General features: G+C 43.1%; 1 protein-coding gene across 2 annotated transcripts in view; it reads left to right on the forward strand.

The window, feature by feature from the left end:
• ZNF131 (zinc finger protein 131) overlaps positions 1-18,678 on the forward strand; it is a 28,230-nt gene extending 9,552 nt beyond the window's left edge. The window contains exons 2-8 of one of the 2 annotated variants that reach the window (XM_073680292.1): positions 746-884; positions 4,149-4,250; positions 7,576-7,720; positions 9,096-9,450; positions 9,553-9,775; positions 12,184-12,314; positions 13,673-18,678. In XM_073680292.1, the coding sequence (XP_073536393.1) occupies positions 761-884; positions 4,149-4,250; positions 7,576-7,720; positions 9,096-9,450; positions 9,553-9,775; positions 12,184-12,314; positions 13,673-14,329 (1,737 nt within the window). In that variant the 5' untranslated portion in view covers positions 746-760 and the 3' untranslated portion in view covers positions 14,330-18,678. Of the gene's footprint in view, positions 1-745; positions 885-4,148; positions 4,251-7,575; positions 7,721-9,095; positions 9,776-12,183; positions 12,315-13,672 lie in introns of both variants that reach the window. The other variant, XM_073680291.1, reaches the window with a different exon arrangement.
• Positions 18,679-18,878: the final 200 nt, after the last annotated feature.

An 18,878-nucleotide genomic window follows, 5' to 3' on the forward strand; every position in this document is an offset into this window, starting at 1 on the left:
TCAAACTTTTTTACTTTTCCATCGGTAGCGCCTTATGAGGGCTTTGCTTTTACAAAATAAATTGTGGTTTACAATGATGCCATTCAATTTTCCATATTATGTGCTGAAAAACTGGAGAAACTTAAAACCATCTAGATGGTAAGAAGTTGTGGAAAAAAAATGCAATTCTGCTATTAGTTTTTGGGTATTGTTTTTAGCGAAAGAAGGGAAATCCAGCTCCTCGTGGTTCGGAGCAATGACTGCGTCTGTGCCTTGACCCAGGAAAAGTCCAAAAACGAAAGCAGTCCAGCTTCGATCATGAAGATTTCTTTATTTCATTGTGAAAAGTTCCAGTGCAATTTTTAAAATATTGCGATAGTTATGAAACGCCTCAATGTTTTATACTTTTAAGGGTGTACTCACCTGAAAGAAAATCGATGTTTTATACTTCTATCGTGATATTCTAAAAAAAAAAATTGCATTGGAATTTTATAGTCATTCACACTAAAATAAAGAAATCTTCGTGATCGTGGAGCTGGACTGCTTTCATTTTTGTTTTTTATCGCTCCTTGTATAGTAAAAATGTCCTGTCAGTATGATAACTGAGCTCTCAGACTGGTATAGTTTTGTTTTTTGACAACATATTATTTATTTTACTGGTTAAAATGAATAACTTTGTAAATATGAAAAAAAAGACATTTTTTGGAGACCTGATTGCACTGCAAGTGCATTGTGAACAGCCCCCTGACTCGTCTCTGTTTTTCAGACTAGCTGTTGAGGCATGGAAGCGGAGGAGACGATGGGCTGCATGCAGGAATTCCCAGACCACTATAAAGTCATGATGGACAGGTTAAACGAGCAGCGGGAACTGGACCAATTCACGGACATCACCTTGATTGTGGATGGTAAGTGTCTCCGATTATGTTGCTCATTCTGATGTTCTATGTCATATCACAATCTGAAAATTTGCTTTTAAGAAAATAGACATTAAAGGGGTATTCCCATCTCCAAGATCCTATCCCAATATGTAGTAGGTGTAATAATAATAATATTAGCAAATACCTCCAATTAGAAATGTAGTATAGTATTTCTGATTCGCTATGCCACTTACCTCATGTGCAGGCATTGCAGTACCTTAGGTATCCATGGTTACGACCACTAGCAGCTAGCTGTCATTTTATCAGTGGACGTAACCATGGATAGCTAAGGTCCTGCAATGCCTGCACATGAGGAAAGACATAGTGAATCAGAAAAACTATACTACATTTATAATTGGAGGTATTTGCTAATATTATTATTATTACACCTACTACATATTGGGATAGGATCTTGAAGATGGGAATACCCCTTTAAATAATTTCTTATTACAGAACTCAAATTTGCTATTCATGAGTCTGGAAATGATTAGTTCTAATCCATTTAAGAAGTGTACGCCGTACTGATGCCAGTCTATGAACACCGTGCCTAGCAATTTCTGTCTATGATGTCCCTTGGGGAAGATTACGAGACATTAGAGATTATTGACTTCTGGCAGTACACAATGGATAAACGTTGGCCGAACATATTGATTTTCATTGAACTAGCCAACCATCTAATGAGTTTGGGGGTATTATGTTTCTCACCATATGCCAGGTATCAAAGAAACTAAGATCAGGCATGTTGGACTTCAGCATGCCCAGTCCTTTTATTCTAATAGTAGATACACCACTACGAGAGGTGTCCACCTATGCGAATATTCTCATTTCCCTATTGAGAGCACATGCTCCCTAGCCTGAGTGTGTACATGTGTGCGGTTGGGGAGACCAAAGAAATAGCATATAGCCTTAATGAGAATAAGGCCTCAGTAATAATTACAGCAAACAATAAGAGGATGATATTGGGGATTCACCGTATTGAAGGGGTTGTCCATTGCTTAGATATTGATGACCTATCTTATAAGGTTTGATTGAGAATATCTCAGTACCCAATGCACAGATTAGCGCTGCTCCAACAGGAGCTATAAACAGCTGATAGATTGGTGGGGGTCCTACAGCCAGTACACTCATCTGATTTTAAAAGGGTTCTCTTGTAGTAGCAGAAAAGACAGGAGGACAGCAGTGTGAGCAGCTTCTTCTTACCTCAGCACCACTGATGTCTCCAGCATTAGATCAGATAGATATATTGGGCAGCAGTGTGAGCAGCTTCTTCTTACCTCAGCACCACTGATATCTCCAGCATTAGATCATATAGACAGGGTGGACAGCAGTGTGAGCAGCTTCTTCTTACCTCAGCACCACTGATATCTCCAGCATTAGATCAGATAGACAGGGTGGACAGCAGTGTGAGCAGCTTCTTCTTACCTCAGCACCACTGATATCTCCAGCATTAGATCATATAGACAGGGTGGACAGCAGTGTGAGCAGCCTCTTCTTACCTCAGCACCACTGGTATCTCCAGTATTAGATCATATAGACAGGGTGAACAGCAGTGTGAGCAGCCTCTTCTTACCTCAGCACGACTGATATCTCCAGCATTAGATCATATAGACAGGGTGGACAGCAGTGTGAGCAGCCTCTTCTTACCTCAGCACCACTGGTATCTCCAGTATTAGATTAGATAGACAGGGTGGACAGCAGTGTGAGTAGCCTCTTCTTATATCAGCACTCCTGGTATCTCTAGTCAATGGATCAGGAAGACATTACAGTGCTGGCAAAAAATGTTTTACATGTAAAATCTGCATCATGATTTCACTTATTAAAAGTGCACACAATGGGGGAGATAATCAAAAACTGTCTATTAGCAAAACTAGCTTAGTTGTCCATAGCACCCAATTAAAGCTCAGCTTTCACTTCTCACACTGTTCTGGTAAAATGAAAGCTGCACTCTGGTTGGTTGTTATGGGAAACTAAGCCAGTTTTGCTATTAGTCAGTTTTTAATTATCTCCCCCAATGGGTTGGAAGAAGCGTAACATTGAAGAATAATCCTGTGCCTTGACTCTGCTAGAGAAGGGGGATTCGGTGATTGCTGTAGAGATCTGGGTGCGTCGAGAGAGGCAATTTATCAACTGAAGCGGTCGGCGGCATCATTGCCTCCTGGGATGGTGCCGCAGAGGAAGTCCGGCTCTGGTGCACCTAAGAAGACTTCACCCAGGACTGATGAGCTTCTAAAGCTTGAGGTGATGTCAAATCCTTCTAAAACCACCATTGACCTAAAAAACAAGTACCCTACGCTCCTCCAGAAGGTCACAACTAGGACAATTCGTCACTGCCTGGTGAAGGACCTGGGTCTACCAAGTCACTATGCTGCGAAGAAGCCCCTGCTCACAGCAGCAATGAAGAAGGAAAGGCCTGCCTTTTGTAAGAAATATCAAGATTGGACATCTGAAAAGTGGAAGAAAGTGATGTTTAGTGATGAGAGCACTTTCAGGTTGGTCAGGGGAGGTTCAAAGATTGTGCGTTGTCCTAGTACCGCGTCACGGTATGACCCTAAATATACAGTTAAGACTGGAAATACGCTGACAGTGTGATGGTGTGGGGTGCAGTCAGTGGAGGCATGGGCAGGGCCGGTCTGTACCTCCTTACCAAGAATATAAGTATGAAAGGAAGCAGTTATATTAATGTTTTGGAACATGCTTCATTTTGGGTGATTACTTTCACAAAGCCAAGGCCATGACAACATTTCTAAATGAGCATAACATTAACATTTTAGAGTGGCCAGGTAATTTCCTTGACCTTAACCCCATAGAAAATGCCTGGAATTTAATAAAAAACAAGGGTCAAGAGACACGAGCCAGCAACATCAACAATCCTAAAGGAGGCGCTGAAGACACTGGTGGGAACCATGGACTCCACGTACGTCACCAGCCTTGCTGAATCCATGCCAAAACAACTGCAGATGGTGATGAAATGTAAGGGTGACATGACAAAATACTAATTGTAACAAAATATCCACAATAAAACACTTGACTGTTAAGATTTTGTGGTTTCGTTGAACTCGTAGAGATTTTTTTTTTTGCCAACACTGTATTTTTCTGTTGTTTTTTTCTTCTGTCCCCAGAGTACCCCTGTAATGACCCATCCTAAGAATATGCCATGAATATCTCTCTCCTGCACAACCCCTTTTAAAGAATAGTTATTTGATATCCTAGGGAGTGAATACATTATACTAATGACTCCTGTATTATTTCCAGGACACCAGTTCAAAGCCCACAAAGCCGTTCTTGCCGCCTGCAGCCATTTTTTCTACCAATTCTTTAAGGATTTTACAGAAGAGCCGTTGGTGGAAATAGAAGGTAATTTTCGCAGTTATAATGAAAATGTAATAAACTGTGAAATTGTGTTTATTTTTTTTCCATTATTTCAGAGGTTTTACTGAGCTTGTCACCTTCAGTAGGTGGAGACAACCATTTCTGGGGTCCTAATGTGCTTTGGCGATAGTATCTGTGTCTCTTGGATGCTTTACTGATAGACGTTGTAGGTATCTGTGTGTAATACTCACTGCAGCTGTCCACCATCATTGCCTCCTGCCGCCACTGTGCCAATATATGATCAGACTGCTGTATGCGGCCTGGGGGAGGTGATGGATGGTGGGCTTCCTGGTGCAATGAGGGGCAAAGCCCCATATTGTCCCGGTGTATTCATAATTTGGGTAGCTTTGATTAAATTGGAAACTGCATGAGGACTGAAACAGTAGTGGCAAAATATTAAGGGATTGTCATCAAAAACTGGAGTACATTGTGGGATCCACATTTAACCCCTTCATGACCTTTGGGATTTTCAGTTCAGGCATTTTTCATTTTTTCTCCTGGCTCAAAAAGCCATACATTTTTTTTTTTATCTTTCTGGCCCCATATCCGTGTGAGGTCTTGGTTTTTGCGGGACAAGTTGCACTTTTGAATGGCACCATTCATTTTATCATGCGATGCACTAAAAAGCGGGAAAAAAATTCCAAATGTGTTGAAATAGCGAAAAAGTGCAATTCCACAATTGTTTTTTTTGTTTTTTTACTTACCATGTTTACTATATGGTAAAACTGACCTGGCTATATGATTTTTCCAGGTCAGTACGAGTATGCAGGTATCAAACATGTAAAGTTTTTTGTTGTTTGTTTTTTTATTTAAGTGGTGAAAAATAATTCAGAAATTAGTGAGCATTTTTTTTTTTTTTTTACTTATGGCGTTGTTTTCCGAGACCCATAAAGTTTTCATTTTTTGGGATCTGGGGCTGGGTGAGGGCTTATTTTTTGCACCGTGAGCTGACATTTTTATTGAAACCATTTTGGGGTAGATCCGATGTTTTGATCGCCTGTTGCTGCATTATTGTATCGAAATGTTGCGGCGACCAAAAAAACATAACTGCCGTTTTTTGATTATTTTTCTTGTTACCCTATTTCCCGATCGGATTAATTTTTTATATTTTGATAGATCGGACTGTGTATTTTCTATTTTTATTTATTTATATTTTTTTAAATCAGCAAAAAGGGGTGATTTGTACTTTTTTTTTCAGATTTCTAAAACTGTATTTTTTATACTGTATTAATAGTCCCCTTTGGTGCCTTGAAGCTGTGATTGTCTGATCGCTTGTTCTATACATATATAGCAAAAATCACAATCTCTTAGGAATGCCAGCTAAACGATCTTAATGACAGGCACGGAGGTCTTCAGCAGACCCCCGGCTGTCATGTCAACCCATCACATAATTGGCACCGATGGGCGTGATGAATGATATGTGTTACGATACTGGCGTAGTACTCCCGAAAACCAGTGGGCGAAGGAGCCTGAGCAGAAACAGCAAGCGGTAGTAGAAGTTCTTGGAGTTAGCAAAGGAGTTGTAGGAAATAATCCATAGATAGGTGAGAACAGTCTGGGTAAGAATGTTCAGGAGCTGGAGACTGGAACTAGGCTAACAGCTAAACACAATACTTTATTATTATTATTTATTATTATAGCGCCATTTATTCCATGGTGCTTTACATGTGAAAAAGGGGTATAATACAAGAACAATTACAATAATCTTGAACACAATGTGACAGCGACTGGTACAGGAGGAGCGAGGACCCTGCCCGCGAGGGCTCACAATCTATTAGGGATGGGTGAGGATACAGTAGGTGAGGGTAGAGCTGGTCGTGCAGCGGTATGGTGGAGCGGTGGTTACGGCAGGTTGTAGGCTTGTCGGAAGAGGTGGGTCTTCAGGTTCCTTTTGCAGGTTTCCACGGTAGGCGAGAGTCTGATACTTTGGGGTAGAGAGTTCCAGAGTAGGGGGGAAGCACAGGAGAAATCTTGTATGCGATTGTGGGAAGAGGAGATAAGAGGGGAGTAGAGCAGGAGATCTTGTGAGGATTGGAGGTTGTGTGCTGGTGTGTAACGGGAGACTAGGTCAGAGATATATGGAGGAGACAGGTTGTGACTGGCTTTGTATGTCATGGTTAGGGTTTTGAACTGAACTCTCTGAGCAATGGGGAGCCAGTGAAGAGATTGAAATACTCAAGCAATGAGTGAGAGATCCATGCGGCTTTAAGTAGGCCCAAACAGGAAACAAGATGGATCCCACAGGTTCTGAATTTGCCATCTTAGTAAAGGGCAATTGCAGAACACAACAGCAGCCTCCAGTGGTAAGGAGTAGGATTGAAGCACAATTAAGGTGAACAATAGCAGCCACTAGTGGTTAAACTGTAGAAGGACAACAGGAATTCTGACACAGCGGGACTTAACTGGTTAACAGCCGTGGGTGGAGCACCGCTCCACCCGCAGCTGTTAAAGGCACATGATGACTGAATAAATCAGTCATCATGTGTGGGGAAAGATGTGGGCTTGGCGTTTGAATGTCGTAAAGGGGTTAAAGGGTTATTTCCATCATTATAAGTTATCTAAAGGTTAGTTTATGGTTGGTGAAGATCCAAACGATGGGGCCCCCACCAATGCTGAATGCGGGTTTCTGAAATGCTCCATTCATTCTTTGAGACCTCCAGAAATCCTGAGCTCCTTCTCTTGAGCATTGAATGGAGCATTTCAGTGGCCGGTTCTTGGGATTGGTGGGGGACCATCACCGCTCTTCAAGGTGTCACCTGTACTCTGGGGAGATAATAACTTTTAACGATGGGATGAAGCCTTGGTCAGAATAGTGAGATCTCATACTTTTCTAAACAAATAATTAAAAATAATAAACAGAGGGAGATATTTATTATTTTTAATTAGTCATTTAGAAAAGTGTTTAATTTGTGGCTGCCTATTTTTCAGTCAGCAGGTCTTTTTGCTATGTAATCTGAATACAGTACAATATATGGGCAGTGATCCTAATTGCAGTGATGTGTCACTTACTAGGCTGTTTGTTTCGATAAAATCAGTGTTTTATCAGCAGATGATCACTACAGGGTTAGTGTCTCATACCATCTAGTCCTCCTGCTCTGTGTAACCTCTCCCCCACCACTGATTGGCAGCTTTCTGCCTATGCAGAGTGCACACAGAAAAATGCCAATCAGTGATGTTGGCGGGTTATATCCCGCTCCGCATTCAGAGAAGTGCTAGATCTGCAGCAGAAATCATTGTCATGGTTCCCTTCGCAGGTACGTCCTTGTGTGCATGGCTGTAAATCTAACCGTGTGGCTTATTCCGTACACAGGAGTGAGTAATGCCGCCTTCCGACATCTCATAGAGTTCACATACACTGCAAAGCTGATGCTGCAGGGGGAGGAGGAGGCCGTGGACATCTACAAGGCAGCCGAGTATCTGCAGATGCACGAGGCTATCAAAGCACTTGAGTTCAGGTATCAAAAAGTTATATGTGCAAGTGTGAATGTTTCTACATGGAGAGAGCGGAGTTTGATTTTTCTGTGTCTTGGGAACAGTTTAAGGTGACCTGTAAGAAGTTTCATGTTGCCCGAACCACGAGCCGCATGGATCAGGCACAGCCGGGAGCAAGGTGCCGGAGATGAGTAGCCCCTGGTGGGCAGCTCCCCTCTAGCTTTTTCCAGCCCGATAGGTTGATTGACGGGTCTCACTATTTGTGTATGGAGAGAGACTGGTCAGTCTAGCACTTTGGGGGAGAAGCTAGCGGGGAGCCCGCCTCTCTGACTAGTCATCCACGGCACCTTTTTCACGGGTCACATCCAAGGTAAGTTCTCTCTGAAAAGCTGCAGTGTTTCAGAAAAAAATATAGATACTTGCAATAAGGGAGCCTGTCCCTGATCCATACATGCTCGTGGGTTGGACATTATAAATCATCTATATGCTGCCTTTAAAGGAGTTAGAAATAAAATGGCCCGCACGGTCCAGTTTAGGGGGAACACCAACTGATTTACCCTTTTATGGACTTTTTACATCTTCTCACTGTCACATTTCCAGCTGCTACATCTTCAGTTAAAAGGGTATTCTCACCTTGAACACAGGATATGCCATACATGACTGATAGATGTGAAAAATGGATGCTTGTACTGCAGTGCTGTTGTACTGCCGTGTAATGTGTAGTAGAAGTAATCTGATGATCAGAGGTTCGAGTAACCTAGGGGGACTACAAAATAAAAAGTAAAATGTTGTGTTTTTTTTTTTTAATATAAAAGTTTTAATCTCCCTTTACCCCCTGGAAGATGGCGTGAAAAAAATAGAGGTTGAAAAAAAACAATTTTTTTTTTTAAGTGTACGCCTATGAAGTGTCAGAAACAGCAGCACAATGGTATTGGTTTTGTTTGTTCTCTTTATTTTAGGCACTATTGTTAGACAAGTTATAGCTCCGGTAAAAAACAAAACCTCAATAATCTCCCTGCACTACTGTTAAAGGCGTTGTTACCTAGAAAACTCCTCAAGAAGTCAGGAGTCCAGAGCTAGTCTATGTCCGTGTGGCTGCTGTACACTCCAGGAAATAGGAGTCTACTATTTGGCGTAGTGATGTTCTGCGCATGTGTCTTTCTGCGCATGTGCGTCCTTCTCCGCCTAAGAAAGAGAGACTATGGGCGCTAACACCGACATTAGCGTAAGCGATCTCTACAAATAATGCATTTATAGTGCAATTTTATAATTATTTTTTACGTATTATTTTGCTGTAGATATTTAACCCCCATAAATAAGTTGTAAAGCACATCCATGTCCTCTGTATAGTTTTCTGAACTTTACAAGCATTTATTGAGCCTGTATGTATTTGCTTAGGAACAAAGAAACCATAGTCATCGAAGAAAAGCCACAAGAAGAAGAAAGCGTTAAAAGATGGAGGATTTCGGACACAAGTAACGTGATCACCGAAAGTTTGCCAAATTCGGAGGGCGAGCCAGTGGAGATTGAGGTAGAAATAACTGAAGGAACCATTGAGTTAGAGGAGAACATGGAGGCTCTGGAAGCTGTGACTTCCCCAGAACAGTCTGTGAAATACATCCAGAGCACTGGCACTTCGGACGACTCCGCACTGGCGCTTCTAGCAGACATTACCAGTAAATACCGCCAAGGCGAGAGAAAAAGGCAGCTTCAAGAAGACAGCGCCAACGAAAGTGACGCCGCGGGCAAACAGGTAGAAGGCATTGAGGTTATGGAAGTGCATCTGTCACATGTCAACAACATGTTCCATTGTCAGAAATGTAATCGTTCATTTAAATTGTTTTACCATTTAAAGGAGCACATGAAATCACACTCCGCTGACAATTATAAGTGTGAAATATGCAATAAAAGCTACGTACGCGAGATTGCGTGGAAGCAACACCTCACCTGTTACCATCCAGAAGAAAGCGGCGGCAGCAAAAGGCCGAAACCTGGCAAAAAAATCCACGTTTGTCAGTACTGCGATAAACAGTTTGATCACTTTGGACATTTTAAAGAACACCTAAGGAAACATACAGGTAATGTTGCCCATAGGTGCACATGCACGGTTCGGGCCAGCAGGGGGCAGCAGCTGCTGCAGAACTACTTGTTGAAATCATGGCTTACAGGTCTGCTGTTCTATGTGTGGCTAAGGCTATATGCACACCACGTCTTTAAGACGTGGGCAGAACTGCATAACGAAAACACTTCAGGCAAACGACTGCAGTCCCATTCCTGGTGCGTCTTCGCTTCGTTGTTTTTTTGGCTGATCCAGCTTCTTTGCTCGGTACCTTCAAGCATAAAACACGGATGGCGTCCAAAGAAAGCCACCGAAGAACAAACGTTCTACTTCTTTTAACCACTTTAAGGTTTTTCGACCTTTAAAAAAAAAAAAAAGACATAAGACGGATCAAGTGCACAGTGATGGTGTTTTGATGTCGCTGTGCATTATGTTCATTTTTTGCGGTGCTTTTTCAAGAGGTTTCCAAGCTGGAATCCTCCTGACAAAGACATTGTGCCCATATAACCTAAAAGCTAAAGACTATTGAGCTGGTTTGTTAGACCATTTTGTAGCCCCTGTTCACAGTTGGGTATCTGACCTATTTTCTGTTTAACTATCCCAAAGAATCATACCGTCAAGTCATTTTTTAACACAGAATTAACGCTGTAAAAACAAAAAAGAAGCAGAAAATGATGATGGAATTAGATTTTTTTCCACCATTTGAATTTTTTTTTCAGCAGATTATATGGTAAAATGAATGTTGTCATTCAAAAGTAGTTAGCCATATGAGGGCTATTTTTTTTGTATGACAATGTGGACAGAAAAATTCAAGAGTTATGGTTCTTGAGGGGGGGGGGGGGGAGTGCAAAAGTTCTCCCCCATCATCCAACTGCCCCCAAGTACTGTTTCAAGCAATGCCCTTTTGCTGGCTTCTTGCTTTGCTTTATAAATATCCATATAATTGTTTTTATAATTTGGCCAGTGATCTGCTAATGGGTGGGTGACTAGTCGTGGGGGCATTGTTTTACCCCCCTGACTGGGCACGAAGAACATTATTTGCTAGAGAGGCGTCACCGCCAGTTCTTTGGTGTACGCGTGCAGTGTTCACCCTCCCGTACTATGCGTAGTAGCGTCGCGTGCGCTCCCCGGCTTCATCAGTGCACGCGCAGGGAGGCAGCAGTGACCAAACAATTTTTCCATCCACTGAGGAGCCGTAGACAGTGGCCGGGGGGGACGACGAAATCTGCAAAGAGCCAATGTGTGACTCTGCTTTTGCAAATGATGTTCCTAATGACATGAATAGTCCGCGGTATAAAAACGCCCCAATGACTAATCACCCACTAATTAGCAGCTACTCACTAATTATAAAATGGATTCATAAAGCAAGAAGCCACCCATGGGGCTTTGTTTGAAACTGAATTAAGGCAGGAGGTCGGATTGGGGTAGATGGAGAAGCTGTCACGTTCTCTTTAAAAGGTTACAAAAACATTGCTAAATGATGTGTACATGGTAAGTTACCTTACATTCTAGTGTAGTCTTATTAGCGCAGTTGTCCCCATCGTCCTCCAGCTGCTGCATCAGGGTCCTGGCAGGGTCTATTCCAGGTCTGTGCCCCACCCTGGGACAGGACTTCACATATCATCTTATGACCGCAGTGGGAAGTGACTGCTAATTTCAGTAGGTACACCGGCCTCCCCAGGTCTACATCGGAGAAGGACAGTCGCCCCCTTACTAACTGCTGTAAAACTTCTTGTCAAGCACAGAAGTGTCAGAGGGTCTCCTGGGACCCCGAATGTATGGTCAGACATGGGCCGATGAGAATACAATAGTGCGTTATCTAATTCATCATGTGCGGATCATATAGCAACATTGTTAATGTTCTGGAAACCCCCCATCATTGATAATATTATCTGATTCTTTAAAAAAGTTACCCCTTACACAACACAACCCGGGGGGATTAACCCACCTTACGGATTTTATCAAGGGGAAAGTGTACACATTGTACCAACATTCAGGTGAGGGGGCTATTTGGATGGGGGCTATCTTCTGTTTTGTGGATATTCCACAGCTGAGGTTCCCAAAATGTCTTTATTAAGGAATCTTCAATGCATCGAGCGGTGGTTCCCTAATGACGACAGTAGCACCGGTCATGTGCACCATTACCAAACATTAGTCTAAAGCTCCCGAGGAATCACTAAATAAAATGTGTGCTTTGGCAATAGTATACATGGATATGGTCTTTACTCCTCCGTTTGGCTTACTGTAATAGGCATGATAATAAATTATTTCTGTGAATATCGCTGCTGTATACAGCGCTGCCTATTCTGCTGCTATTAGTGGACGGGAATTCCTATTAGCCCGCACAGAATTTTCAAAGGAAGCCATGAATGGTGGAAAGCAATTTCTTCACTAATTTACTGTAATATTTTTATTTTTGGCAAATAGGTGAAAAACCCTTTGAATGTCCGAACTGTCATGAGCATTTTGCTAGGAACAGCACCCTTAAATGTCACCTCACCGCCTGTCAGTATGGTGTCGGTGCGAAGAAGGGAAGGAAGAAATTGTATGAATGCCAGGTAGGTGGCTCCGCGCATGCTGTGAATATTAGATTTGGTAGAGATTTGACCACTGAGAGCCCCACAGATCCCAATAAAAGGGAGGTGTAGTCAGTTGTGCCCAGGTTGGAGTAGAAGCACATTGCTGGTGAAGGTCCTCAGGACAATGTAGTGGCCGATGTATATAGATAGATATGCCAGAACCTTTCTCCACTCGTTTGCACAGTGAAAATACAGTATGAATGCACCTTTTAAGCTATGTTCACACATTGCATTTTTGCTGCGTTTTCAAAGGCTGCTTTTCACAGTACCAGCAAAAGCTATGAGATTTTAGAAATCTCATGCACGCGTTTGCGTGTTTTTTTTCCTAACTGCATTGGAAAACTGGAGCCTTTTTTGAGCTCTTCTGCATGTCAACTCATTCAGCATTTTTGCAGCTTTTTGGTGAAAAACAAACTTTTTTTTTTTTTAAAGAGCTTGTCCACTTATTTTTCATTGATATCTATCTGTAGGATGGGTCATCAACGTCTGATAAGCCGGGGTCCGGCACCCCCGCCGATCACCTGTTATCGGTGGTCGGCAGCAGAGGCCGGAACTACTTGATTGTTCAGCTGCTCCGCCTTCTGATAGTGGCCGCCGTAGGGTACTACACAGCCACCTCCTATTCGTTTGTATAGGAGGCGCATATGCAGTACCAAGCCTCAACCACTACCCGAAGACGAAGCCGCTCCACAATTGAGCAGTTCCAGACGCCAACGGCAAGAACAGCTGATCGTGCCGGGTGTCGGACCCCGACCGATCAGACGTGGATGACCTATCCTAAGGATAGGTCATCAGTGCTAAAGTAGTGGACAACCTCTTTAACATGTACTGTAGACAAATCACACAAGTAATCTCTGCTCCAAAAAAAGCTGAAAAGTGGGGTATTTGAACTCAGCATTTTTACTGCCGAGAGCAAGTTTTGGCTGCTGGAAAAAAAAAAAAACCTCAGTGCACTCAGGCCAGGAGAGGAAATGGTAACGGGCTGGGCCTTAGACAAAAAGGGCATGACCTAAAAGTCCCATAGTTCACAAAATGTTAAGCAAACCAAGAGGAAGGAATACAGAACAGCATTGTACAGAACATGTCTAAGGAAATGCATCTATGGTGCAGCATGGGCCGGTGTAATAAATGTGCCATCGTCTGTTGGCTGGCTCTAGTTTTAGGCCGTAATAAATTCGCTCCTCTGAGTCAAGTGTATTATTTCTCTGCTTCCAAAGATGGTTGCTGTGAAGTGTGTGAGACCTACCTATGTATATAGCGAGTGGGGCATAGTGCGACCTATGATGTGATCCACCAGGCACAAAATATGTATAATTAGCATACTTTTTCTTTACTAGGTCTGTGATAGCGTCTTTAATTGCTGGGACCAGTTTAAAGACCACCTAGTTCTTCACACCGGTGACAAACCCAACCACTGCACACTGTGCGATATGTGGTTTATGCAGGGCACTGAACTAAGGAAACATCTCCGTGACACCCACAACATCTCCGAGAGAATAGTGACCGAGGTCGTCCTTCCATCCGAACAAACAGAAACAGAGACCATGCCTTCCATGGCGTTTGTGGAGGAGGTGGAACAAGTCCACGTGGTACCGGTAGATCAAGTTATTCAAGTTCAAGTCGATCCACCTCAACTAACAGTCGGTCACTTGCACCAAGATCTCCTAGAAGTGAACCAAGTGAAAGGTGCACACATACTGGATCTACAGACTCAGGTCCACATGGGTCACATAGAGGTGGAGCATCTTCAGATAGACCCGGGGACTGAGGTCCATGTTGAGGAGGTACACGTTGAACATGTCAATCAGATACACATGGAGGAGGTGGAGGCTGAACTCCTGGACGAGTCCAATATTCAACATATTGAACATACTATTGAGGACCAATCCTGCCAAGCGGAGGTGGCCGAACTTCATCACATTGTCCACACCGGATCTGAGAACATACAGATAAGACAGATGGAGATGACACACATAGAAGCTGCGGCTGAGTAGGACTCAGTGTAACACACAGAAGGATACCTTCTGTTCAGCGGAGGTTTTTAGACATATACCCCCCATGTGCCAGCCCTGGAACGCCCGGTGCTACATTCTTCCATTTGCCTCATAGAAAAGGGAATGATTATGTTAATTACATGGATATAGCCCAACGTTTCTCTCCTAATGTTAACCTTCTGTCTACACGACCTGTTCAGTATTGGTCAGTAATGTCTGGCAGCGTATGTCAGGGGTGATTCTGATCTGTATCGGACATGCCATAGATGCATGACCTGCTTCTGTCTCCAGAATGGGGCCCCGTCAGCAGAGAGGCAGCCGAGCATACACGACTCTCCATTCACTTATATGGGAGTTCCAAAAATTGCAGAACACGCTTGTAACTGAACGAGGGAAGCATGGGACACGGCAAATATTGGAATGAGTCACTAGCACAACTTTCCATATTCATTTATAAGTAGGCGTGGCAATTTTCATAATTCCCATTTAAATGATCAGTCTCCCATACACGGCCACCTCTCTACCGAGACATTGCCCCCCGGCGTGGGACCTGCAAGTATCATCATGCATTTTTGAGGTATAAATTTAGAAGATGGGAATATCCTTCTAAAGGAAGAGTCCAGTCAGTCGTCACTCATAGCGCTTATAATGTACTCTCTTCCTGCACATTGTAAAAGGTTAGTCCTCTGTATTTACCACAGGTAGAGCAGTTAAAGGCTTTGTCTTTAAGACTGCCATTTTCCCATCACAGGATGTGACATGCTTCACCCCTTCAGCTGTTTCAATACATAGGCATCAGACCAGTTAGCTCTACCCTGGGTGGGAGTTGTTTAGAAAAGTGGACAAACTAAAATCAAAAATAATGTATATGTACTTATTCATTTAAAGGGGTTGTCTCAAGGTCTTGTGTGGTTAACATTGCAAAATGCTTGTAAGGCTATGTTCTCACTATGCAGAATTGAAGCAGAAAATTTCCGCAGCGTTTCTGCATGTTGGCAGTAAAAACGCTTGCGGATTTTACACGCGTTTTTACATGCAGATTTGACTTGCGTTTTCCAAATGCATTGTGACCTCAAATCCGCATGCAGAAACGCACAAATAATGGACATGCTGCGGATTTTCATTGGGGATCATGGGGCACGGATTACCAAGCGTTTTCCAAGTGTTTACGCTGCGGAAATTCCGCATCAAAAATGTTTGAAAAACGCATAGTGGGCACAGAGCCTTAAAAACAAGCATCTTTGCAGTTTACTTCTTCCTAAAAAAAAAAATCCTTTTCGTTCTCAAGAATGGAAAGAGTATTAATTCTACTGTATAATGTACAGTTCGTTGCCTAGGTTACCGGCCACCCTGCAATCTGAGTGGCAGCTAATTAGGTCAGGAGCTGGAGCAGCTCTGGATCTGGTCAGATCACTGGATTCGACCAGTCTCCATGCCCCTGCGCTTCTCCCATGCTGTAGAGGCAAAGCTGCCTCTGCTAGCCGACTGGGAGAGTCATAGTTAGGACCAGCGTTGCAGCCATGCTGCTTGTCCGAATTGTCAATCTTCTGATCTTCAGGAAGGCACCTCCTCCTGCAAAACCGAAGGCTGGGAGTGGTGTGAACTGAAGGAAAGTTGAGAGAACCCCTTTAATTTTCTACTATTATGTACTCCTATGTATTGACTGGAATTTTTCTTTAAGAATGAATTCCTTTTGTTATTTTATAGTGTTGGTCACCCTTGTAAAGTGATTGTTATTTTTTTATGGGGTCTTTTCTAACCAGACTATTAATTGTGTGCCACACATTCTCCAAATTATTGCACTCCAACAACTAGCAATTTCTGGGGTGTCTGCCAAGTTGATAACTTCAGAATATTGTTCCCTGATTTCAGCTTACATTTCCCATGATGCCATTGGTAGTGCGGAGCGGGTGCAGTCTCATTACACTTTGCTTGTTCTACTTTGAGTCCTAGCTAAGTGCAGCAATGGTCAGTGGCAGAATTTCTGTTCCCTGTCTCACACTGTCTTGTTGTATCCTATGTACCTACGTCTTTTGCCTCCTGCGTGTGATAGATTCCTCCCTGTAAACTCTAACAAGCAGGAGGCGGGGGTGAGATGGACTGTCTTATAGGATACACTGGATAGGCTATGTCCTCTTGTATTTCATAGGAAGTCAGAGTCTGGACCTGGACTTAGCGCAGGTACTGGACTGGGGATGAGACTGACCCAACTTCTTATAATGAAGGGGTGAAAATATATAGATGACAATGAGAAATTTTACAGAAGTAGATTGTTAGAGTTAGAATTGTATATGCAAACAACTTTTTCAAGTTAGCTAATCTTCTAACCTGTCAGGATTCCCAGACTGCCTTCAATTCAGCGGCAAATCTGTGTTAAAAAAAAAAAAGATGGGTTGGTATATTTTGGGAATTTTTTATCAACCTGACCTTAAAGAGGTCTTCTGCCTATTTCATTTTATTTTTAACACAAAAATCCAGATAGGTGCAGACAAATAGCTGGCTAGAAAGGAACCCCTTTAAATTTGCTTCATATAAAAATAAGAAAATGAGGGGGGCCACATGATGGCGTCAGTGGTGGAGAACACCCTTCTGGTGTTACAGGCTCACAAGAATAGACGTCTAAAGCCAAGTTACTTCATTATATTCATTAATAATTTTATTTCAAGTGTATGAAAAAGGAAACCAGTTATTCTCCACCTCCCAGTATGGGAGCTGAATGGGAAAGCCGCGCTCTCACATCGGTGTTAGACGTTAAGGCCAAGTTCACACGTTCAGTATTTGGTCAGTATTTTACAACAGTATTTGTAAGTCAAAACCAGGAGTGGGTGATAAATACAGAAGTGGTGACGTGTTTCTATTATATTTTTCCTCTGATTGTTCCACTCCTGGTTTTGTCTTCTAAATACTGATATAAAATACTGACCAAATACTGATCATGTGAACGTGGCCTAACACTTATGATTTAAAGAGCCATTGTATGCCCTGATGTGCTGCGTTATCCGCCTCTTTCCATGATTATCCTTATGTCTTACATTTAGCCTTTTTCACATGAGAGCTGTGAAAGGACCAAAGTATTGCTCTTCTCTGTAGTATGCATTTCACTTGGACCATCGTCAGATGTGAGGACTGTACAGTGTAGGTGACACATTGGTGCATAGAGAAAAATGTGACTTTTTGTTTATGCTAACCGATTGACGTACAGCTTTTTTTTTTTTTCTTTTCTACGTCTGGTTAAAAAATAAATAAAGCTGAGCTCTAATTGGTTACTTGAGCCACCGTCCAACTTTTACCTTGCACACATCTTCAGAGTTCCTTTTCATTGCAGTTTAGAGGTCCTGGCATTGCCTTTTTCAACATGCGGTAAAATGAGCCTGAAAAGTTCTGATGACTTTACTAGAGCTATACTCCAGTGTATTCTTCATCCTGAGACTGCAGAGGTAACCTAGTCAGTGAGCCTACAAGCAACACGTGCTTCTTACCTAGGTAACCGGCCACCCTGAGACTGCAGAAATAACCTAGTTAATGAGCCTACAAGCGACATGCGCTCCTTACCTAGGTAACCGGCCACCCTGAGATTGCAGAAGTAACCTAGTCAATGAGCCTACAAGCGACATGCGCTCCTTACCTAGGTAACCGGCCACCCTGAGACTGCAGAAGTAACCTAGTTAATGAGCCTACAAGCGACCCGCGCGCCTTACCTAGGTAACCGGCCACCCTGAGACTGCAGAAGTAACCTAGTTAATGAGCCTACAAGCGACATGCTCTCCTTACCTAGGTAACCGGCCACCCTGAGATTGCAGAGGTAACCTAGTCAATGAGCCTACAAGCGACATGCGCTCCTTACCTAAGTAACCGGCCACCCTGAGATTGCAGAGGTAACCTAGTCAATGAGCCTACAAGCGACATGCGCTCCTTACCTAGGTAACTGGCCAACCTGAGATTGCAGAGGTAACCTAGTCAATGAGCCTACAAGCGACATGCGCTCCTTACCTAGGTAACTGGCCACCCTGAGATTGCAGAGGTAACCTAGTCAATGAGCCTACAAGCGACATGCGCTCCTTACCTAGGTAACTGGCCACCCTGACATTGCAGAGGTAACTTAGTCAATGAGCCTAGAAGCGACATGCGCTCCTTACCTAGGTAACTGGCCACCCTGACATTGCAGAGGTAACTTAGTCAATGAGCCTACAAGCGACATGCGCTCCTTACCTAAGTAACCGGCCACCCTGAGATTGCAGAGGTAACCTAGTCAATGAGCCTACAAGCGACATGCGCTCCTTACCTAGGTAACCGGCCACCCTGAGACTGCAGAAGTAACCTAGTTAATGAGCCTACAAGCGACATGCGCTCCTTACCTAGGTAACCGGCCACCCTGAGATTGCAGAGGTAACCTAGTCAATGAGCAGTAAACTATGAAGCTAAAAGAGAACGGAGAGGATTTGTAATATGTATATTGTAAAGTTGCTCGTTTTAACAAGCGCATTGCAATTTTAACCATTTTAAGAGCTTGAGACAATCCCTTCATAGCTGGGCTCTGGTTACTTGAGCC

This window comes from Phyllobates terribilis, unplaced genomic scaffold, assembly GCF_046119375.1.
Source record: "Phyllobates terribilis strain yellow unplaced genomic scaffold, ASM4611937v1 Scaffold_1__5_contigs__length_1240528914, whole genome shotgun sequence".
Taxonomy (NCBI): Eukaryota; Metazoa; Chordata; class Amphibia; order Anura; family Dendrobatidae; genus Phyllobates; species Phyllobates terribilis.